This window comes from Salvelinus namaycush, chromosome 27 (assembly GCF_016432855.1).
Source record: "Salvelinus namaycush isolate Seneca chromosome 27, SaNama_1.0, whole genome shotgun sequence".
Lineage (NCBI taxonomy): Eukaryota > Metazoa > Chordata > Actinopteri > Salmoniformes > Salmonidae > Salvelinus > Salvelinus namaycush.
This window is the reverse complement of record NC_052333.1, coordinates 15,399,759-15,421,995: the sequence shown is the minus strand read 5'-3', so window position 1 is coordinate 15,421,995 and position 22,237 is coordinate 15,399,759. Positions and strand designations below refer to the sequence as shown.

The 22,237-nt window shown below is 43.4% G+C and overlaps 4 protein-coding genes across 4 annotated transcripts in view; 2 read left to right on the top strand and 2 right to left on the bottom strand.

Moving 5' to 3' along the window:
* Positions 1-886: 886 nt before the first annotated feature.
* On the top strand, positions 887-2,926 carry ggcta (gamma-glutamylcyclotransferase a). The gene is made up of 4 exons (XM_038966476.1): positions 887-1,181; positions 1,582-1,727; positions 1,849-1,981; positions 2,121-2,926. The coding sequence occupies exons 1-4, from the start codon at positions 1,023-1,025 to the stop codon at positions 2,244-2,246; spliced, it is 564 nt and encodes a 187-aa protein (XP_038822404.1). The 5' UTR covers positions 887-1,022; the 3' UTR covers positions 2,247-2,926.
* Positions 2,927-4,524: 1,598 nt separating this feature from the next.
* LOC120022567 (E3 ubiquitin-protein ligase znrf2-like) lies at positions 4,525-7,649 on the bottom strand. Its single transcript, XM_038966525.1, has 5 exons — positions 6,799-7,649; positions 6,436-6,568; positions 5,500-5,595; positions 5,252-5,357; positions 4,525-5,058 (listed from the first exon to the last, which is right to left on the bottom strand). Exons 1-5 carry the CDS (start codon positions 6,964-6,966, stop codon positions 5,001-5,003), a joined length of 561 nt encoding a protein of 186 aa, XP_038822453.1. The 5' UTR covers positions 6,967-7,649; the 3' UTR covers positions 4,525-5,000.
* Positions 7,650-8,009: 360 nt separating this feature from the next.
* mturn (maturin, neural progenitor differentiation regulator homolog (Xenopus)) lies at positions 8,010-13,423 on the bottom strand. The gene is made up of 3 exons (XM_038966670.1): positions 12,894-13,423; positions 11,076-11,198; positions 8,010-9,341 (listed from the first exon to the last, which is right to left on the bottom strand). Exons 1-3 carry the CDS (start codon positions 13,062-13,064, stop codon positions 9,234-9,236), a joined length of 402 nt encoding a protein of 133 aa, XP_038822598.1. The 5' UTR covers positions 13,065-13,423; the 3' UTR covers positions 8,010-9,233.
* A 3,850-nt stretch (positions 13,424-17,273) lies between these two features.
* Positions 17,274-22,237, top strand: part of LOC120021969 (SH3 domain-binding protein 5-like) — a 19,334-nt gene continuing 14,370 nt past the window's right edge. Inside the window, exons 1-2 of the mRNA XM_038965770.1 lie at positions 17,274-17,806; positions 18,416-18,478. Coding sequence (XP_038821698.1) covers positions 17,726-17,806; positions 18,416-18,478 — 144 coding nt within the window. The 5' untranslated portion in view covers positions 17,274-17,725. The remainder of the gene's footprint in view (positions 17,807-18,415; positions 18,479-22,237) is intronic.

Genomic DNA, 22,237 nt, shown 5'->3' with positions numbered 1-22,237 from the left:
GACGATTTTTTTACCCTATAAATAAATGTTTTAGCTACATTACATGTACAGTTGGTTGTTTGTTCATCATTACCAAATAACCACCAATGGTAACCCAGCAGTAGTACCACAGGTGAATAATGCCCCAGCATGGTAAAATGTCAAATCAATTAAAGAATTATGATGGACAATAATATGCATAATGAACAATGCGATTTGGAAGACAAGATGTATTAGGACTATAAAACAATTTTTTGTACCCTCAAACACAATTTTTTTATTAAAAATGGAACTATAAAAACTGGACTCTTAAAAAAACAAAAATAAGTAGGCCTACAAAAACTTCCATGGAAACTTAAATCTGTAAACCATGTTATATAAAAATTAACCCACGTATTGACGTGAAAACTGAATTGTATTTATATGAACTAGCCTAATATGATTGTAAAATGTGAAAATTATTTTAAACAAAAAAGCTGTAAAATGTCAAAGGATCACTTTGGGATTGAATTCAACACAGGCTGAGTTTTCGATAATGATACTACAGTGATAACATGATTATCTTTGTCACATGATGATCGACTGTATGTGGAACCGTACTGTTCGGGAAAAAATCACAGGTATATTTGGTGTAAGATAGGTGTAATATGAATGGTGTCTTGAGGCTTAGAAAGGGATGTCATATGATATGACTAGCGAAGTGATAATTAAAAAATATATGCATTTAAACTGGTTTGTTCGGTTTGATGGTCTTTTTCAGCACTGCTCAAAACCAACCGATTTAGACTCAGCTATTAAGTACGCAATATTTAAGAATGTCTTGATAGCGCACATGAACGCTCAAAAATCATACACTGTGTCTTTAACGGGTTGAGCCCCTTCCAGCCAATGAGATGAGCCGGACACACTACCCGGAAACAAGCCGACTGCATGAGTAATAATGGGCTGTAGCTAATATGTAAATTATTAAGTATATCGCTATTTATTTCACTTTTATTTTAACCGGTGATCTTTTTATATAATTTAAAGGCTGACATTCTCGTATGATTGGTAACTTGGCTCATATCGCAAGGTTTTGCTTAGGAAACATGGCAGCAACAGCAGATCACTTCATGTATTTTGCTTTTGGAAGCAACTTGTTGAAGGAGAGACTTCAGCTGGCAAACCCCTCAGCTATATTTCATTGCACCGGCCGACTGAAGGTAATCAGGTCCGCAGCGCCCCCAGTAGGCAAGCTACTTTTAGTTTGGATATTTCGGACTCTTCTGGTGTAACTAGTAGGAGATAACCAACAAGCAACATGGCGTTCTTTCATGGCGTTCAATAGCCCAACCGGCCGCAAGATGACGCTATAATTCTACGCCCTAGGGTTATCGTCCCGAGTAGTTCAGTTACATGGAGTACATTAATTCCCCCCAGTCTATATAAAGAATAGAATGACCTCGAATAGAAAATGAATACTATTGTCTTCACTCACACAGTGAAAAGGTGTTACAGAGTAGGCTATGTGACACATCCAAAAATGCATTGTCATAGTATTCTAACAGGGTCTCTCTTTCTCATCCCGCCCCCCACCCCCCCTCCCACCCTAAACCTCCCCAGGACTACACATTGAACTTTGGTCTGTGGGGGGAGCACATTGACAACCGTTGGCATGGAGGAGTAGCAACCATCGAGCAGAAAGAGGGGGGAGAGGTGTGGGGGGTGGTCTGGAGGATGAGCAACGACCACCTAGCCAGCCTGGACCAGTGAGTCACTCACACACACACACACACACACACACCAGTGAGTCTCATCTGATGGCAACATACATTCTATGGTCTTCATCCTGTACTTCATCTCATCTCTCCATGTTGTGTGTGTGTGTAGGCAGGAGGGGGTGGACATGGGTATGTACTTCCCCTTAGAGGTGACAGTAGAGACAGACGACGGGGCGCTGCTCTGTAGAACGTACCAGATGAACCGCTTCCACGCCTGTCCCCCCTCGCCACAATACAAACAGGTAAACACACATTGGACGCACACACGCCTGTTTTCCCTCACCACAATGCAAACAGGTACACACACATACACACACAAGCCTGCCCCCCTCCCCGCAGTACAAGCAAGTGAAAGGAAATAACGTGTGTGGGTGTGTGTAGGTGGTGTGTTTAGGAGCCCAGCAGAACGGTCTACCAGTGCAGTACATGAGGAGACTAGAGGAGGTTCAGACCAACAACTACAGTGGCCCTTCTATCCTGGACAAGATCTCACAGGTCATTAAGTAATTCAGATATTTTTTTCCACTAATTGGTCTTTTGATTTGGTGTTTTGACCAATCGGATCAGCTCTGAAAAGATCTGATGTGATTGGTCAAAAGACTAACTAGTGGAAAAAATATCAGAATTGGGCTGCCTGTGTAAATGTAGCCAGAATCAATCTGAAATGACAACCTATTGGGCTCTGGTCAAAAGTAGTGCACTATATAGGGTGCCATTTCGGACAAACACACAGACAGACACCATAAAGACTAATGCATGTGATGTGGCTTTGGAGAGATTTGATGACGAATGGTTCAATTGAAATGGAATGGGGCCTTTTAGAGAAATGGGAGATGTTTTAATGTATTTAATAGATGTATACTGAATGAAATCGGTTACTTCAGAAATCAATTGATTTAATGTAAATTGTTATTCTTTGTTTCTTAAGAAACGTCTCAAGGATCTCTGCTCCCTAAACTGTATCTGGTACAATTGTCTTTTCAACAAAACATAATTTTGTAGTCGTTAATGACGTTGAACATACAACTATGTATATACAGAATTATCACCATAGTGTCCCAGTACAAATTCTGGAGTTGATTTGTGCTTTAGTTTTTACTTAATTCAACAAATACAAACTTGTGCAAAATATATATATAACAAAGATGCTTGAGTAAATAAAAGGTGTGTTTTAAATCAAATGTTAACATTTCTGCTGAATTTGCTGTATGCTACCTAGATTTTACACAACCACAGAAATAAAGCAATGAACCAACAGAAGATGTGATTTCATAATTGACATAAATGTGTGTAATTGAGACTCAAAATTAGCAGCATGTTTCAGTCACAGCACTTACAATTGTCTAAATTCCCTCACTTCGCAGCAGTACAGCTGATGATCAACAAACTCATTATTACATTGTCATACTGTAATATGAAATCAATGAACGTATGCCCCCCCCCATCCCAAATTCCACCCTACTCACTAAACTAGTGTAAATCTGAGAGGATTAGATCACTGGAGGTGATGGTCGCGCTACCCTGCTCAGACGTTGCATGCTTCAACCAATGGTTGCGTGCCACGTCATCGACTGTGCAGTCGGGCACCAGAACTCTGCTCTTTTAGCAGTCCACCAACACTCTCAGAAGACCCATAATTGGGTCCTGGCCCGTTCTCCACACTTGAAGTCTATGGTCTCTAAATGTGCGTTTAAGTGTATACTAAGTGTATATTCAGGTTATCCCGTTTAGTCTTTTAGCAAGTGAGTGAGGCAATCCAGTAGTGATGTGGGGAAAATGTATACAGTTACATATCGTGATATTTTGGATGATATTATCAATATTTGACTCCAAGCTTTGATTTGTAAAAATAAAAGATTTACAAATAATAATAATTGCTAGTCAGCTGTACCTGCGCCAGAACTATTTTTCATCCTATAGCTTGTTCTCCATCTTCTTTTTAAATACAGCCAACATGTTTTCAGCTCTTATTTCACTGAATGATCAAAACTCGTTTTCATGCTCTCACTTGTCTCTCTGCAGCAGACATATGGTGAGCAATATGTTTGGAACATCAAATCGCAATTAAAATCACAATACATATAGAATCGCAATACATATCGTATTGGCACCTACGTAGTTTATAAACCAACACTTGCACTCGACTCCCTCCCCCACCCCTCATCTAGCTCTGACTTTGGGAAAAATGTACTTATCAGTGGAGGCTGGTGGGAGGAGCTATAGGTGGATGGGCTCATTGTAATGGCTGGAATGGAATTAATGGAAATGAGTCAAACACATGGTTTCCATATTTTTGACGTGTTTGATACTGTTCCATAAATTCCATTCCAGCCATTACAATGAGCCCATCCTCCTATAGCTCCTCCCACCAGCCTCCACTGATAAGTACATTTTTCCCACCAGCCTCCACGGGTACTTACTATGCCTGTGATATGTGATTGTACCACCTAGCTATTTTAAGATGAATGCAGTAATTGTAAGTCACTCTGGATAAGACTGTCTGCTAAATCAGGGGTTCCCAAACTTTTTCACTCGGGGCCCCACTTCCAGCAGTAGGGAACATCCCGAGCCTCCCCTGCGCGCACACACGCCACGTCTATTTCTATGGGCACAATCACTTTTGGTGATTCACACCCATCTTGTTGGTGGAGAAAATGTTGCAGGTTTAAAGCTTATTTCATGCAATTCTACACATTTTGTCATGGTGCAAATACAATTTTGCAGTTTTAAAGCTAATTTTATTGCAATTATATACATTTTGTCATGTCTAATGTGTATTCATGTGAGTGACAAAAACAAATAAATAAAAAATGTTAGCTGACATGGGCTAGTTCTTCTGGACATTTCTGACAAGTTATAAATAGCTCTCTAAGGTATGCAATGACTAATGTCACAAGAGGACTGATGATGCACTGGCCAATTTCTAAATTGCACCTTGTGCATTATACTATTACAACTTTCAAGAGTAGGTTTAAAGCTGGACTGAGACCCCCGCGCTCACCCTGGGAACCACTGTGCTAAATGACTAAACTTTTTTTTTAAGTATGTATCGTGATAATATCGTATCGTGAGGTTCCTGGCAATTTCCAGCACTGCTAAACTTCACAGGCTCGTGTCACTGGTCAGACGTTGATAGGTAAAGTAGATTCACAGACCAGCAGGTCAGACATAGATCTAGATGAAGTAGATTCATAGGCCAGCATGTCATGACGATGTGGATGAAGTAGATAGATGGTAGATATTCTGTGGGAATCTGAGCCCTTAGTCCAAGGGGTGCTCTGGACACGAACGATTCACCTCAAACCACTCGTCTATACACCTGGGAGAAAGAGAGAGAGAGAAAGAGCGAGGGGGACTACGAGTAAAGTAACAGCATCTTACTGTAGTCAGGTAGGTGTGTAGGTGTGTGTGTGTGTGTGTGTGTGTGTGTGTGTGTGTGTGTGTGTGTGTGTGTGTGTGTGTGTGTGTGTGTGTGTGTGTGTGTGTGTGTGTGTGTGTGTGTGTGTGGTTACCATTTGTGGTATATACAGAGACAGGGGAGTCTAGAGATGGTGTGTCCCTGCTCCATCTCGTCTAGACAGATGGCACACTCCCCACTATCTTTCATCAGAACATCCTCTGGGACACAACACACACAAATCAATCATCATCCTGACATACCATGCTAGCCAATCAGAAGGCATCCTGAACCAGCAGGCCAAACAGGCAGACTAACAAGATTAATGGGCATACACAGAGAGATATACAATCACACACTCACCGTTGTAGCGGAGTCGTGATTTGGTGAGACACATGATCAGATGGATCTCCATTACATCTGACGCCACAAACTTACTGCACACAGGACAGAGAAAGCCTGGGAAAAATGGAGCAGGACATGTCAGCACACACTCCATCCAACCAGACCTTTTTCTCGGTCTCGCCACAAACTCTGTGTGTGTGTGTTTCTAACAGCGTGTGTGTGTGTGTGTGTGTGTGTGTGTGTGTGTGTGAGAGAGAGAGAGAGAGAGAGAGAGAGAGAGAGAGAGAGAGAGAGAGAGAGAGAGAGAGAGAGAGAGAGAGAGAGAGAGAGAGAGAGAGAGAGAGAGAGAGAGAGAGAGAGAGAGAGAGAGAGAGAGAGAGAGAGAGAGAAAAGAAAAAAAAAAATAGGTCAACCATGTGGTCATGTCTGCATAATGACCAAAGGTCAATTTATGATCACGATGACATTCATGGTTCTTTAAGAAAAGTTCAATAAGTTACAGACTGACAGACACTCACTCTCCAGTACAAAACCTGTGTTTGTGTGTGTGAGACATGTGCCATGGAGGAAGTACGTGCTTATCTGTGGCCTAATGTGCTCCTCTCGCCCCACAACAGAAGAGGGTGTATGTGTATTTCACAGGGAGAAAGCACATTTGTTATCTATCCTCTTCTTCTCTACCCAGTGAGAGGCTTTAGAACAACACAGTTTTCTTGTTGTGGAATAAGATATCATGTAGACCAGGGTTTCCCAAACTTGGTCCCGGGACCCCCTCTGGGTGCACCTTTTGGTTTTTGCCCTAGCACTACACAGCTGATTCAAATAATCAACTCATCATCAAGCTTTGATTATTTGAATCAGCTTTGTAGTGCTAGGGCAGAAACCAAAACGTGCACCCAGAGGGAAACCTTGATGTAGTCAGGACCGGAAAAACACGCACACACTTTAGCCTACCTCCCAGTAGGTGAGGGGACAGGTGAAGTGGTAGAGAGCCAATCATCATCTGGTGTTCTCCTCCTCTCTCCCCATCTGTCTCCTCCTGGTCCAGACTGCTGCTCTGGCCACCATGTGGTATACTCATCCCTGTCTGGTGGACACACACACACACACACACACTGAACGTCAAGATACTGGACATGGACGTGAGTGAATCACACAGGTATAACTGCCCGGGGTTTGAACCTGTGTGCCACAACACTGTGTTAGCATCCTGAACTGAAGCCTTGGCATTAGCTTGGGGAGCTAACACAAATCTTCAGGTCTCAGGCAGTTACTCATCATGGAAGTATGGTTCCAAACCACTATCATTACACACACCTGGTGGTAGGAGCTGGGTCGGGTCCCTCCGGTGTAGCGAATTCTGGGGCCGCCAGGACTGGCTGTGTATCTGAACCCTGGGGTAGTGCTGCTTCCAGAGGGTTCAACAGGGCTAGAATACGCCCGGGTTCGACTCTCAGCCACGGGGCTACTCTGCCAGACACCCATGGTGGCTCCTGTCCTATTCTAACTTCCCCAAGATATGAAGTCCTATAAGGTCTATAAAACACAACAGTCCTGGAAAGTGCTCTTCACTCTCATGAAGCCCATCAGGGACAGGTGTTGAAAATGGTCCTACACAATGTGCAAAGCTTCAGATAGATGTTTAATCGATATATCAGTGTTTATATCATGTCACTATTCAAATAAACCATAAATAGCCTAGAAAAAACGCTGAAACTCGATGTCACAAGAGAGACATAGAGCGCATGACAGTGTCCAGTCCAGTAGTTGTGTTAACAGCAAAAACAGCCAAAGTAATACAAGTGTCTTGAAAAGTCAAAAGTTAAATCAAACACGATAACGGACTGATTCTCGACAGACAAAATTGACTGCCAAATCGCTTCATTCTCCATATCAAAGTTTATTGGTGCGTCGCGGCATCATTCCATATTTTATGCGCTATGGTCATGGCGGTTTGCCGCACAACAAGTCCCACACCGCGACAGTAGGTCCGACCACTTTAGTGACTATGTATGCACCTTCTCGACATTTCTCGATTACAGACTGTCGAAACGAAAGCGGCGTCACTATGATCTCTATCTGCTCTGCTGTAGTTTCGTCTGCTGACTGTGATTGTTGACAGGAGCTAAGCAAGCAATGGTCGACTTCGTTTTGACTCATCCCGGTCTCCTGGATGAGTGGAAATTTAGCTTAAAGACCAATAGAATGGTCTAATATGTACAAACTCCGCCCAACCAGGACACCGGGCCATGCAAAAGGTTTGCCCTAATGTCTTCCTCCTTCTCTGTGTGTGTGTGTGTGTGTGTGTGTGTGTGTGTGTGTGTGTGTGTGTGTGTGTGTGTGTGTGTGTGTGTGGTCAAGTGACATCAAGCCCATGAACATCAGCAAAAGTTGCATGGACACAGATTAGGCTATAGACATAGCAGATGTTTATAAAAAGTCTGGCAGATATATAATTGTCATACTTAATATAGATATGTAATATGTACATTATATTTGCATATCAAAAACCCAGTCAGACTCACTGCTCCCTCCACACATTTATTTATTGAATACCTTCACACACACTGGAGGACAGAACATAAAAACACACATTAGCATGACAAACATTCAGTTAAATAATGTAACTAAAAATTGTGTTCATAAGCCAAAGTAAAGACTTAAAAGCATTCGGAGAGAGACTTACATCTATCGTAGTTGCCATGTTCAGAGAGAGTAACAAGTGTAGGCCTAGTTTAGTAAGGTGGAAGAAGGCCGCTGCAGGTAGACGTTGCCTGTAGACACAGATCTAGGAACAGTTTACTTTCCCCAATCCCAATAACGGAGAAAAATGACCTCGGATCAGTGTCTAAACACAACTTCATCCTACTCCTTCAGGTCCGTGGGGATAGTAAAAGCATAGCAGTGCACTGATGGTGGTGACGCACACACCCACACAAAACACGCACAAATACACACACACACACACACACTCAATATGAAATAAACACACAGATACAGCAGCTTTTGGCCAACTTCACAGCAGTACATAAGGGACAGTTTCTAACATAGGATTACATTTCTTCTCTATTCCTCCCTCTATTTTCACCGCTAACATTGTTACAAGGTCACAACAATGTGCTGGTTTGGCTAGCATTGTGTGGTACAGTGGATGGTTCCAGTCAGGTGTTACATGGTTGACAGTGACAGTGCTCTGCTATGTCTGGGCGGCCAGGCTGGGGAGGGAGTATGTTGTTGCTGCTAGACTAGTTGATTGTTTGTCTTTAGGTGGATATGCTGAGCAAGGTTGGAGAGTGTCATGTTTATCATGCTAGAACCAGCATGGTGGTGGTTAGTAATAGAAACTATATGTTGTAGCCTGCTGTATGAATGACATTAATAATAATGTTGTATGGCACGGCTATGTGTGTGTGTGTGTGTGTGTGTGTGTGTGTGTGTGTGTGTGTGTGTGTGTGTGTGTGTGTGTGTGTGTGTGTGTGTGTGTGTGTGTGTGTGTGTGTGTGTGTGTGTGTGACATGAGAAGGAGTGCAATATCTGGAGAGCAAAGCTTTTGACAAGTTAAAGAATGCAATGGTACATTTCAGCAGGCTGGCTGTCCGGCTGTCCTGTGTATGTGAACATTATGAATCTGAGTATACATTATGACTTTGTATAGTCGCTACAGGGTCGTTGGGCCTGTGTATTGATGCAGGGGATGAGACCAGAGGCGTGGGTAATTATTGTGGCCCGGTCGGACACCTCTTCTGTAGGCATCACTGCTGGCTGACTCCCATCTGCTGGTGATCCGGCTCTGGTTCCTCCTCCACGCCTGCATGGTACTGCTCAAACGTCTCATCATCTATGTCTGGTAGACCCAGCAACTAGAGAGAGAGAAGGAGAGAAAGGGAGAGAAAGAGAGAGATGGAGAGCGATGAAGAGAGAGGGGGAGAAAATGGGAGAGAGAAGTAGAAGAAGACCGAGATGAGGGAGAGGATGACATTTAACAGTGGTTATTGTCTTTAGGAGTAGTCTAGTTGTTTTATTGTCTTTAGGAGTAGTCTAGTTGTTTTATTGTCTTTAGGAGTAGTCTAGTTGTTATGTTCTGTAGGAGTAGTCTAGTTGTTATTGTCTTTAGGAGTAGTCTAGTTGTTATTGTCTTTAGGAGTAGTCTAGTTGTTATGTTCTGTAGGAGTAGTCTAGTTATGGTATGTAGGAGTAGTCTAGTTGTTTTATTGTCTGTAGGAGTAGTCTAGTTGTTATGTTATGTAGGAGTAGTCTAGTTGTTATTGTCTTTAGGAGTAGTCTAGTTGTTATGTTATGTAGGAGTAGTCTAGTTGTTTTATTGTCTTTAGGAGTAGTCTAGTTGTTATGTTATGTAGGAGTAGTTTAGTTGTTATGTTATGTAGGAGTAGTCTAGTTGTTATGTAGGAGTAGTCTAGTTGTTTAATTGTCTGTAGGAGTAGTCTAGTTGTTTTATTGTCTATGAGTAGTCTAGTTGTTTTATTGTCTATGAGTAGTCTAGTTGTTTTATTGTCTATGAGTAGTCTAGTTGTTTTATTGTCTATGAGTAGTCTAGTTGTTATGTTCTGTAGGAGTAGTCTAGTTGTTATGTTATTAGGAGTAGTCTAGTTGTTATGTTATGTAGGAGTAGTCTAGTTGTTATGTAGGAGTAGTCTAGTTGTTATGTTATGTAGGAGTAGTCTAGTTGTTTTGTTCTGTAGGAGTAGTGTAGTTGTTATGTTCTGTAGGAGTAGTCTAGTTGTTTTGTTCTGTAGGAGTAGTGTAGTTGTTATGTTCTGTAGGAGTAGTCTAGTTGTTATGTAGGAGTAGTCTAGTTGTTATGTTATGTAGGAGTAGTCTAGTTGTTATGTTCTGTAGGAGTAGTCTAGTTGTTATGTAGGAGTAGTCTAGTTGTTATGTTATGTAGGAGTAGTCTAGTTGTTATGTTATGTAGGAGTAGTCTAGTTGTTATGTTATGTAGGAGTAGTCTAGTTGTTATGTTATGTAGGAGTAGTCTAGTTGTTTTGTTATGTAGGAGTAGTCTAGTTGTTATGTTATGTAGGAGTAGTCTAGTTGTTTAATTGTCTGTAGGAGTAGTCTAGTTGTTTAATTGTCTGTAGGAGTAGTCTAGTTGTTATGTTCTGTAGGAGTAGTCTAGTTGTTGTGTTCTGTAGGAGTAGTCTAGTTGTTATGTTCTGTAGGAGTAGTCTAGTTTTATGTTATGTAGGAGTAGTCTAGTTGTTATGTTCTGTAGGAGTAGTCTAGTTGTTATGTTCTGTAGGAGTAGTCTAGTTGTTATGTTATGTAGGAGTAGTTTAGTTATGTTATGTAGGAGTAGTCTAGTTTTATGTTATGTAGGAGTAGTCTAGTTGTTATGTTCTGTAGGAGTAGTCTAGTTGTTATGTTCTGTAGGAGTAGTCTAGTTGTTATGTTCTGTAGGAGTAGTCTAGTTGTTTAATTGTCTATAGGAGTAGTCTAGTTGTTATGTTCTGTAGGTGTAGTCTAGTTGTTATGTTCTGTAGGAGTAGTCTAGTTATGTTATGTAGGAGTAGTTTAGTTGTTATGTTATGTAGGAGTAGTCTAGTTGTGTTATTGCGTAGCGTTAGGCTACTTACAGGTCTAAAGGAAGTGAAGACTTTGTCCAGGACCTCTAGCAGTGTTTTCTTCCCGCAGGAGGAGATGTAGTCCTGGGCTAGCTGTAGGAATGGCAGGCAGTCCTCACTCTCACTCCATACATGCTGTACACACACACAGGTTATTAACCTAACCCATGTAGCCACATTGTCACATTATTACCGTAATACTGTGCTAATGTCAAAGGTATATATATATATACATGGTAGACGTTGGGTCGATACACTGAGTTTTATATGAGGTCAGAGTACAGCTAGTAGAAGTAAAACCCAGAGATTAGAGAGCGAGATAACATAGACATTCAAGGACAGGAGCTCAAGTAGGAGTGTTACTGGAACAACTACTGCTGTAGTTAAGCACGTACACACACACACACACACACACACACACACACACACACACACACACACACACACACACACACACACACACACACACACACACACACACACACACACACACACACACACACACACACACACAGAGAACCTCAAGATACTGGACATGGACGTGAGTGAATCACACAGGTATAACTGACCGGGGTTTGAATCCATGTGCCACAAGACTGTGTTAGCCTCCTGAACTTAAAGCCTTGGCACTCCCATGAGCTCTCCAGGGATTGGCCAACCCTAAACGGTGTCCCCCTGTGACCGAGAGGGAGCGGTGCATTCACTGTGTGTGTGTGTGTCTCCCCCTGCTGATAGCAGTATTGATTGGCATGGTAACAGGATCTAATCTGCCAGCCAGAGAGAGAGAGGTACCATATTTCACTGCAGACTGGTACTGCCAGTGTCTGCCCTTGGGACTACCCAGCACTGTGTGTGTGTGTTTGTGTGTGTGTGTGGGTTGGTTCTTATATCCTTGTGGGGACCTAAAATCCCCAAAAGTTCCCACAAGGAGAGTAAAACAAGGTAAATTCACCTTTGTGGGGACATTTCCCAAAAAAGGCTATTTTAAATGTAGGGGTTAGGTTTAGAGTTACAATTAGGGTTAAGGTTAGAATTAGGGTAAGGGGTTACGTTTAGGTTTATGGTAAGGGTTAGGTTTAGGGTTTGGGAAAATAGGATTTGGAATGGGAATACATTTTAGGTCCCCACGAGGATAGAAGAACAAAACAGTTTGTGTGTGTGTGAGGGAGTGATAGTGAGAGAGTGAATCAGAGAGGGAGAGACAGGAGGGAGAGAAAGTGGCAGAGATGGAGGGGATAGGACCTAGTGCAGTAAACAGACTAGAGACCAAACAGGCCTACATGAGAAAACACATCTGCATCATAGAGGAGCTGAGTGACTCTGCATGTGCATTACATATTTACATAGCAAATGTATACAACATGAGGTATTACTGCCAGTTGCATATGGAGGGATGCACGGCCCTGAGTCCTTATAGGCCCCACAACCGCTGCGACTGCTGACATAATCTATTTACTGCCGGGCGCCGCGCCAGGAGAACTGTGGTGTCCGCGCCCTCTGGCCAGCTGATGTAGAGTGGGGACTAGAGAGCAGCGGACAAAACAACAACAGCACTGCTATTGCAGGCCTGTGTCTATATGCGCAGGACAAGCGGCATGCCCATAGCAGCTCAATGCGGGTTATCCCAACTGTTTGCAGATAAAAGAGGTCGCGGCATATAATGCGACCAAAACAACATGCGCGCCAGGCGTGCTATAGTCCGGTGCACCAAATCAAACTGCAGTGACATCATTCCCGTTGCGCACACACACACTGCGCCGGGGGACCCGAGAAGCAAACCCCAAAACACTGCAACCCCACAAACGCATACACAAACACACACACACTTACGAAATTCTCGGTCCCTCCCGTCATGTTATCGGGACAAAGGACATAGAATGAGATTCCCGGTTCTGCGTAGAAGTCCAGTCTCCTCTCATCATCCTCCTCTGCAAAGATCAGATCGAACGGAACCGACGAACACCATTTCTCCGCCACCTCCACCAGCTGCTTAAACTCCATCCTCCTCTCTCTCTCTCTGCCCTCCTCTCTCTGTCCTCTCAGTTAGTCCTGGCGGTCTGGTCTGTGGGGGTCCGGGGCGCCGGTATAGACTAGTCTGTGGTCTCGTGCCCTCCTAGTGATGCTGCTGTCTCTCGGTATATAAAAACAGCTGACCGGACAGACAGCTGTAGCCTACAGTTTCCCCTAACGCGCCATGCGCGTGGCGAGAGAGACAAGATCTTTTCACTATCGCATTACACTGGCTTCACGGTATTCGGTAACAATAATGTGTTTTCTCAAACCCTCATCCTTTCAGTAGTCCATTAACCGATGAGATCAGCAGGGAGCAGTCCGTTCTGGGGTCGCATACATACGTTACGCACGCGTTGTGGAACGTTACGCCCCTTAACGATTCAACGCGATGACGACAGGCTGAGACGCGGCACAGGGCTGTCATCGATAAATTCCGTGCCTCCATACGAAATTATTGTTTGGTTCTCAACAAGCAGCCAGAGACTAACGTTCAAGACTATAAATGCAAATAGGGTGTCGTTTCAGATGTATTCCCTATTCAAAGTAATGTTATTCTACATAGAGCAGTAGGCCTATATGCCTAATCTCATTATATAGGCACTGTCTAGAAATGTTATATAATAGTAAGCGTAATCACACGTGGGCTAAAAGCTGGAGCCTAGGCCTAGCCTACTTATTGTAATGACACTAGGCTAACTTCATTTACCAATGATTTATACTGAAGTTTATTTCTATAACTGTCTTCATTCCAACATGAATGAGGCAGGCTTTTCAGTTCACACACTTTACGTAAAGATAATGTGGATGTGTACTGTCTAGGCTACAATAAATCCAAACTGCCGTGTGTAGGCTAGCTGACGGAGGTCCAGAGGTCCGTTAGGTGGCAGCAGCACCCTATCTAGATTGTCCCTCTAGTGAAATGAACCACTGGACCACTTTCAGACAATGATCACATAGATATGGCAGCATGAAAACTATACTCTATATATGCTATGCACACCGTTGACAGAACATTGAGAGAACATTGTGATCCCTCATGTTTGTGTGTGTGGGGGGTGTCACATCAGTCAACACTCAAATGAGCAGTGGTGGAAAATGTACCCAATTGTCATACTTGAGTAAAAGTAATGTACCCAATTGTCATACTTGAGTAAAAGTAAAGATACCTTAATAGAAAATGACTCCAGTAGAAGTGAAAGTCACCCAGTAAAATACTACTTGAGCAAGGCGATCCTTCCGACCCCTTGACCACACTGCCATTCCAGTGAGTGTGTTTGGAGGGCAGGAGCTTTATACAAAGTTCTCTCCCTCTCTCTCTCTTCTCTCTTATCTTCTCTCTCTTACAGGTGCTTATAAACCTGATCATATAACTTGTTCACCCTGAACTTGTACTGAACATACATTTCTTATTCAGTATGAAGTTATTCATGACTTCTACATGATAACACAACACGTCAGTATGACTATGACAATACAGTGAGCGCAGTCCTTTCACCTTCTCTGTGCTCTCTTTTATCCTCTCGCGCCTGCTTCTACGTTCAACTTAATGGTCAGAAACGGGGCGCACTATCCCCAATTCCCATTTTATCTAATCTCTCGCCACAGCTCCCTCTCTCTCAATTTCAATTTCAATTCAAGGGATTTATTGGCATGGGAAACATATGTTAACATCGCCAAAGCAAGTGAAGTAGATAATAAACAAAATTGAAATAAACAATAAAAATTAACAGTAAACATTACACTCACAGAAGTTCCAAAAGAATCAAGACATCTCAAATGTCTTATTATGTATATATACAGTGTTGTAACGATGTACAAATAGTTAAAGTACAAAAGGGAAAATAAATAAACATAAATATGGGTTGTATTTACAATGGTGTTTGTTCTTCACTGGTTGCCCTTTTCTTGTGGCAACAGGTCACAAATCTTGCTGCTGTGACGGCACGCTGTGGCATTTCACCCATTAGATATGGGAGTTTATTAAAATTGGGTTTGTTTTCAAATTCCTTATGGATCTGTATAATCTGAGGGAAATATGTGTCTGTACATACATTTGGCAGGAGGCTAGGAAGTGCAGCTCAGTTTCCACCTCATTTTGTGGGCAGTCTGTATATAGCCTGTCTTCTCTTGAGAGCCAGTTCTGCCTATGGTGGCCTTTTTCAGTAGCAAGGCTATGCTCACTGAGTCTGTACATAGTCAGAGCTCTGTTTATTTGTTAATTCTTTCCAATGTGCCAAATAATTATCTTTTTGTTTTCTCATGATTTGGTTGGGTCTAATTGTGTTGCTGTCCTGGGGCTCTGTGGGGTCTGTTTGTGTTTGTGAACAGAGTCCTAGGACCAGCTTGCTTAGGGGACTCTTCTCCAGGTTATGTAGGTGATGGCTTTGTTATGGAAAGTTTGGGAATCGCTTCCTTTTTGGTGGTTGTAGAATTTAACGGCTCTTTTCTGGATTTTGATCATTAGCGGGTATCGGCCTAATTCTGTTCTGCATGCATTATTTGGTGTTTTACATTGTACACTGAGGATACTTTTGCAGAATTCTGCATGCACAGTCTCAATTTGGTGTTTGTCCCATTTTGTGAATTCTTGGTTGGTGAGCGGACCCCAGAACTCATAATCATAAAGGGCAATGGGTTCTATAACTGATTCAAGTATTTTTAGTCAGATCCTAATTGGTATGTCGAATTTTGTGTTCCTTTTGATGGCATAGAAGGCCCTTCTTGCCTTGTCTCTCAGCTCATTCACAGCTTTGTGGAAGTTTCCTTTGGCGCTGAGGTTTAGGCCGAGCTATGTATAGTTTTTTGTGTGCTCTAAGGCAACGGTATCTAGATGGAATTTGTATTCGTGGTCCTGGCGACTGTACCTTTTTTGGAACACTATTATTTTTGTCTTACTGAGATTCACTATCAGGGCCCAAGTCTGACAGAATCTGTGCAGAAAGTCTAGGTGCTGCTGTAGGCCCTCCTTGGTTGGGGACAGAAGCACCAGATCATCAGCAAACAGTAGACATTTGACTTCAGATTCTAGTAGGGTGAGGTCTGGTGCTGCAGACTGTTCTAGTGCCCTCGCAAATTCATTGATATATATGTTGAAGAGGTTGGGGCTTAAGCTGCATCCCTGTCTCACCCCATGGCCCCGTGGAAAGAAATGTTTTTTTTTTGCCACTCTTGTTGTTTGTGTACATGGATTTTGATAATGTTGTATGTTTTTCCCTCAACACCACTTTTCATCAATTTGTATAGCAGACCCTCATCCAAATTTAGTCAAAAGCTTTTTTGAATTCAACAATGCATGAGAAGACTTTGTTTTGTTTTGTTTGTTTGTAAAGTACAGGATGAATACGTGTTCTGTCGTACGGTAATTTGGTAAAAAGACAATTTAACTTTTGCTCAGTACATTGTTGTCACTGAGGAAATGAACTAGTCTGCTGTTAATGATAATGCAGAGGATTCTCCCAAGGTTGCTGTTGACGCATATCCCACGGAAGTTATTGGGGTCAAATTTGTCTCCACTTTTGTGGATTGGGTTATCAGTCCTTGGTTCCAAATATTTGGGAAGATGCCAGAGCTAAGGATGATGTTAAAGAGTTTAAGTATAGCCAATGTGAATTTGTGGTCTGTATATTTTATAATGTCATTGAGGAAACCATCAATACCACTGGGCTTTTTGGGTTGGAGGGTTTGTATTTTGTCCTGTAGTTCATTCAATGTAATTGGAGAATCCAGTAGGTTCTGGTAGTCTTTAATAGTTGATTCTATGATTTGTATTTGATCATGTATATGTTTTTGCTGTTTGTTCTTTGTTATAGAGCCAAAACAATTGGAGAAGTGGTTTACCCATTCATCTCCGTTTTGGATAGATAACTATTTTTGTTGTTGTTTGTTTAGTGTTTTCCAATTTTCCCAGAAGTGGTTAGAGTCTATGGATTCTTCAATTACATTGAGCTGCTCCTTCTTTTTCCGTAGTGTATTTCTGTATTGTTTTAGTGATTCACCATAGGGAAGGCGTAGGCTCAGGTTTTCTGGGTCTCTCTGTCTCTCAATTTCTTTCTTAGGTTGTTGCATTCTTCATCTCTGTCTCTCTCTCTCGCTCTCGCCCCTCTCTAACGCGGTCGTCACTAGTTACCACAACCACAAAGTCATAAACCCCGCCTATTTCTGAAATGTATCTTCTTAAAATGTGATTTTAAACCTAACCCGAACCTTAACCTCACTGCTAACGTTATGCCTAACACTAACCTTAAATTAAGACCAAAAATCAAATTTTTGTTTCCTGAATTTTTACGATATAGCCAATTATGACTTTTTGGCTTTGGTAACTAGTGGAAACCCTCTAACTCACTCACACGGTCAGTATCTGTCGGGGAAAGTCGCTTTCAGCAGAACCGACTATTGTTTCTGTGGGATTCATTTCAATAATGAGCTACAGACAGACACGTTTTCCTGCATCTCTCATTCTCTATCTAACTGCAGTATATTCGTGTATTTGCGAGCTTGCTGTGGATTCTATTATACTGTTGAGTCTTCTATGGGTGTAGTCAGAGGAGACGGACCGCCTGAACTAAACTAGCCGCAGAAGTCTCATCTCGGCGGGGGTCGCATTTTGTGTAGCACCCTGGTTCAAAGAACCCCCCAAAAAACAAAGAAATATGGAGAAGTTGGAACATGGAAACAGATCAGAGGAAGAGTGTGAATCTCACGGGGAGGAAGAGTTGGACCCCAGGATCCAGGTACAGTGATTAGCATAGCTGTTATTATTGTAGCAAGATAGATATTTTGATGTTATTACGTTATTATGCATGTCGGAATGACAATGGGACATGAGGTGGTAAAGATAAGTGAAGGTTATCTAGAGGCAACACACACACACACACACACACACACACACACACACACACACACACACACACACACACACACACACACACACACACACACACACACACACACACACACACACACACACACACACACACACACACACACACACACACACACATGTTCAACGTTTAACCATCTCCAGATGTGTTAGAGCCTGGCTGAGATCATGACATATTTGAATTAACGTTCCCCTGCTTTTCTTTTCATACCTCCATCTTTTTCGCTTTCCCTCCAATTCTATTCTCCTCATTACATTCTCCTTCTTCTCTCTATTTACGCACTCCATCCTTTCTCTTCCCAATCTCTGCATTCTTTATCTCTCATTCTCTTTCCACCCTATATCCTCCTCTCTTTATTCTCTCCCTCCTTCTCTCTATTTTCTCCCTCCTCTCAATTTTCCCTCCTGTCCTCTCTCCTCCTTCCCTCCTCCCTGTCTCCTGTGTGTTATGTGTAAACAGGGGGAATTGGAGAAGTTGAACCAGTCTACAGATGACATCAACCGCTGGGAGACAGAGCTGGAGGTAGGCCAGTAATGCAGGAAATTGTAAACTGGTAGTGTATTTGGGATTTTAAAAGGCTTCTGAAGTTTGTAATTTCCACTTTGAAATTTCAGACTTGATTTTCCCTTACGAAAACTGAATCAACCCCTACAAAAATTTCCAATTATAATCCAGATAATCATTCACATTTCCTATTGCTGCAGGATTATTTTCCTGCTGTAGCACTGGCTCAAATTAAGATCCTACATCTGTAGAGAACACGGTCCCTGTATGATGCGTGTCACAGTTTTCGTGGATGGAATTTCTGGTCAGAAAAACTCTCACACAGCACATTTCCAGCTGCCCCTCCCTACTCCCTATTCGTCCCTATTCTCTACTCCCTATTCCCTACCCCCTACTCCGGATATAAACACACTATTTAAAGTTTCTATAATGCTAAATTGAGGTTGTTTTTGGATAGATGTCACGGCTGTCGTAAGAAGAGGACCAAGGTGCAGCGTAGTCAGCGTACATACTTTTAATAGTAGATGTCACCAACAAAACAATAAACAATACCAAAACAAACCGTGAAGCTTAAGGCAAAGTGCCATCAAACAAAGTTAACTTCCCACAAAGACAGGTGGAAAAAAGAGCTACCTAAGTATGGTTCTCAATCAGAGACAACGATAAACAGCTGTCCCTGATTGAGAACCATACCCGGCAAAAACATAGAAATAGAAAATCATAGAAACACAAAACATAGAATGCCCACCTCAACTCACGCCCTGACCAAACCAAAATAGAGACATAAAAAGGATCTCTAAGGTCAGGGCGTGACAATAGAAGAGGAGCTTGTTCCTGGTTTGGAGGGACACAACTCTGTCCTGTATTTGAGCCTTTAGCAGTATGTTCCAAGACTGACTTCTTAATTTCCTCCTAAACCATCTCCTTTTCTTTTCTGGGTTTTCATTAGAAATACGATCTCTTCCAAACTCTTCCCTTTGAGCCCAGAGAGGTTAAAACAACAACAGAGGGAGAGAGAGAGTGTTAGGGGGAGAGACACAGAGAGAAAGAGAGGCAGAGAGAGAGAGATAGGGGGAGAGACACAGAGAGAAAGAGAGGCAGAGAGAGAGAGATAGGGGGAGAGACACAGAGAGAAAGAGAGGCAGAGAGAGAGAGATAGGGGGAGAGACAGAGAGAGAGAGAAAGAGAGGGAGAGAGAGAGATAGGGGGAGAGAGACAGAGAAAGAGAGGCAGAGGGAGAGATAGGGGGAGAGACACAGAGAGAAAGAGAGGCAGAGAGAGAGATAGGGGGAGAGACAGAGAGAGAGAGAAAGAGAGGGAGAGAGAGAGATAGGGGGAGAGAGACAGAGAGAAAGAGAGGCAGAGAGGGAGAGATAGGGGGAGAGACACAGAGAGAAAGAGAGGCAGAGAGAGAGATAGGGGGAGAGACAGAGAGAGAGAGAAAGAGAGGGAGAGAGAGAGATAGGGGGAGAGAGAGAGAAAGAGAGGGAGAGAGAGAGGGGGAGAAAAAGAGGGAGATGGTGAGAGGGAGAGAGAGAACAGGAGTGAGAATGGGAGAGAGAGTGAGTGAGAGAGGGAGAAGAAGAGAGCGAGTTTACTAAAAACATTGAGTACTTTAGTGGAAATGTCAGTATATTCCTTGTGTTTCAGGAAGAATACACATATATTATACACATCCACATGTAATGCATGTGTTATACACACAGTGTGTTGTATATCTCTAGGAATCTAGTCCATCGAAAGAGAATGTCTGAAGGCGAGGTATGTTAGGTATGTCAAGTTGTTTACGTTATAAACAAAGGTGACTCTGACCCCCTCTAGAGAACCTGTAGGGTAGACTGGCCTGATGCCCTCTAGAGACCCTGTAGGGTAGACTGGCCTGATGCATTTACATTACATTTAAGTCATTTAGCAGACGCTCTTATCCAGAGCGACTTACAAATTGGTGCATTCACCTTATGACATCCAGTGGAACAGCCACTTATGCCCTCTAGAGACCCTGTAGGGTAGACTGGCCTGATGCCCTCTAGAGACCCTGTAGGGTATACTGGCTTGACCCTGTCTAGAGACCCTGTAGGGTAGACTGGCTTGACCCCATCTAGAGACCCTGTAGGGTAGACTGGCTTGACCCCGTCTAGAGACCCTGTAGGGTAGACTGACCTGATGCCCTCTAGAGACCCTGTAGGGTAGACTGGCTTGACCCCGTCTAGAGACCCTGTAGGGTAGACTGGCTTGACCCCGTCTAGAGACCCTGTAGGGTAGACTGGCTTGACCCCGTCTAGAGACCCTGTAGGGTAGACTGGCTTGACCCCGTCTAGAGACCCTGTAGGGTAGACAAGCCTGAGTGGCCTCTCTCGCTGACCATTAAACCCTGGTACTACCCTCTCTCTCTCTCTCTCTCTCTCTCTCTCTCTCTCTCTCTCTCTCTCTCTCTCTCTCTCTCTCTCTCTCTCTCTCTCTCTCTCTCTCTCGCTCTCTCGCTCTCTCGCTCTCTCGCTCTCTCTCTGGCCGTCAGCTATTAGAAATACATTTGTAATGGTGTTAGGAAGCACAGTGTTGTTGGGCCAGGATCCGGTTTTAATCGATCCTGGATCGTGTCTTGAGCTTATGGGTTGAGACAGACTGTTGGCGTGGTGGGTCTAATATCAGGAGGCTTGAAACTTTATGGACCACTGTTTAAGTTCATGCTCTTTTCCAGAGCCACAAATAATAAGCATGTTTATTTTAAACATCTCTCAGTGGATGTCCCAGAAACCTTTGCATCATACCTCCATCACCACAGAAACAATCACGGAAGTGTGACGAGGTCACAGGAAGCTAGTTTCCCCTCTAGTCTCCCCCCCACTCTCTTCTTCCCCATCCATCTCTATCCCTCTCTCTGTAACCTCCTCCCCACTCTCTTCTTCCCCATCCATCTCTACCCCTCTCTCTGTAACCTCCTCCCCACTCTCTTCTTCCCCATCCATCTCTACCCCTCTCTCTGTAATCTCCTCCCCACTCTCTTCTTCCCCATCCATCTCTACCCCTCTCTCTGTAACCTCCTCCCCACTCTCTTCTTCCCCATCCATCTCTACCCCTCTCTCTGTAACCACCTCCCCACTCTCTTCTTCCCCATCCATCTCTACCCCTCTCTCTGTAATCTCCTCCCCACTCTCTTCTTCCCCATCCATCTCTACCCCTCTCTCTGTAACCTCCTCCCCACTCTCTTCTTCCCCATCCATCTCTACCCCTCTCTCTGTAATCTCCTCCCCACTCTCTTCTTCCCCATCCATCTCTACCCCTCTCTCTGTAATCTCCTCCCCACTCTCTTCTTCCCCATCCATCTCTACCCCTCTCTCTGTAACCTCCTCCCCACTCTCTTCTTCCCCATCCATCTCTACCCCTCTCTCTGTAATCTCCTCCCCACTCTCTTCTTCCCCATCCATCTCTACCCCTCTCTCTGTAACCTCCTCCCCACTCTCTTCTTCCCCATCCATCTCTACCCCTCTCTCTGTAACCACCTCCCCACTCTCTTCTTCCCCATCCATCTCTACCCCTCTCTCTGTAACCTCCTCCCCACTCTCTTCTTCCCCATCCATCTCTACCCCTCTCTCTGTAACCTCCTCCCCACTCTCTTCTTCCCCATCCATCTCTACCCCTCTCTCTGTAACCTCCTCCCCACTCTCTTCTTCCCCATCCATCTCTACCCCTCTCTCTGTAACCTCCTCCCCACTCTCTTCTTCCCCATCCATCTCTACCCCTCTCTCTGTAACCTCCTCCCCACTCTCTTCTTCCCCA

What these genes read in the sequence shown, in the direction of transcription:
- ggcta (XM_038966476.1), top strand. Translation starts at nt 1,023, where the DNA reads ATGATTGGTAACTTGGCTCATATCGCAAGGTTTTGCTTAGGAAACATG. An exon ending in ATTGCACCGGCCGACTGAAG is followed by an intron (nt 1,182 to 1,581) that starts GTAATCAGGTCC and finishes AAACCTCCCCAG; the next exon opens with GACTACACATTGAACTTTGG. An exon ending in CCTCGCCACAATACAAACAG is followed by an intron (nt 1,982 to 2,120) that starts GTAAACACACAT and finishes GGGTGTGTGTAG; the next exon opens with GTGGTGTGTTTAGGAGCCCA.
- LOC120022567 (XM_038966525.1), bottom strand. Translation starts at nt 6,966, where the DNA reads ATGGGTGTCTGGCAGAGTAGCCCCGTGGCTGAGAGTCGAACCCGGGCG. An exon ending in GTCCCCTCACCTACTGGGAG is followed by an intron (nt 5,596 to 6,435) that starts GTAGGCTAAAGT and finishes CATTTTTCCCAG; the next exon opens with GCTTTCTCTGTCCTGTGTGC. An exon ending in CTCTGTATATACCACAAATG is followed by an intron (nt 5,059 to 5,251) that starts GTAACCACACAC and finishes TCTTTCTCCCAG; the next exon opens with GTGTATAGACGAGTGGTTTG.
- mturn (XM_038966670.1), bottom strand. Translation starts at nt 13,064, where the DNA reads ATGGAGTTTAAGCAGCTGGTGGAGGTGGCGGAGAAATGGTGTTCGTCG. An exon ending in CGGGAGGGACCGAGAATTTC is followed by an intron (nt 11,199 to 12,893) that starts GTAAGTGTGTGT and finishes GTGTGTGTACAG; the next exon opens with CATGTATGGAGTGAGAGTGA. An exon ending in TCTTCACTTCCTTTAGACCT is followed by an intron (nt 9,342 to 11,075) that starts GTAAGTAGCCTA and finishes CTCTCTCTCTAG; the next exon opens with TTGCTGGGTCTACCAGACAT.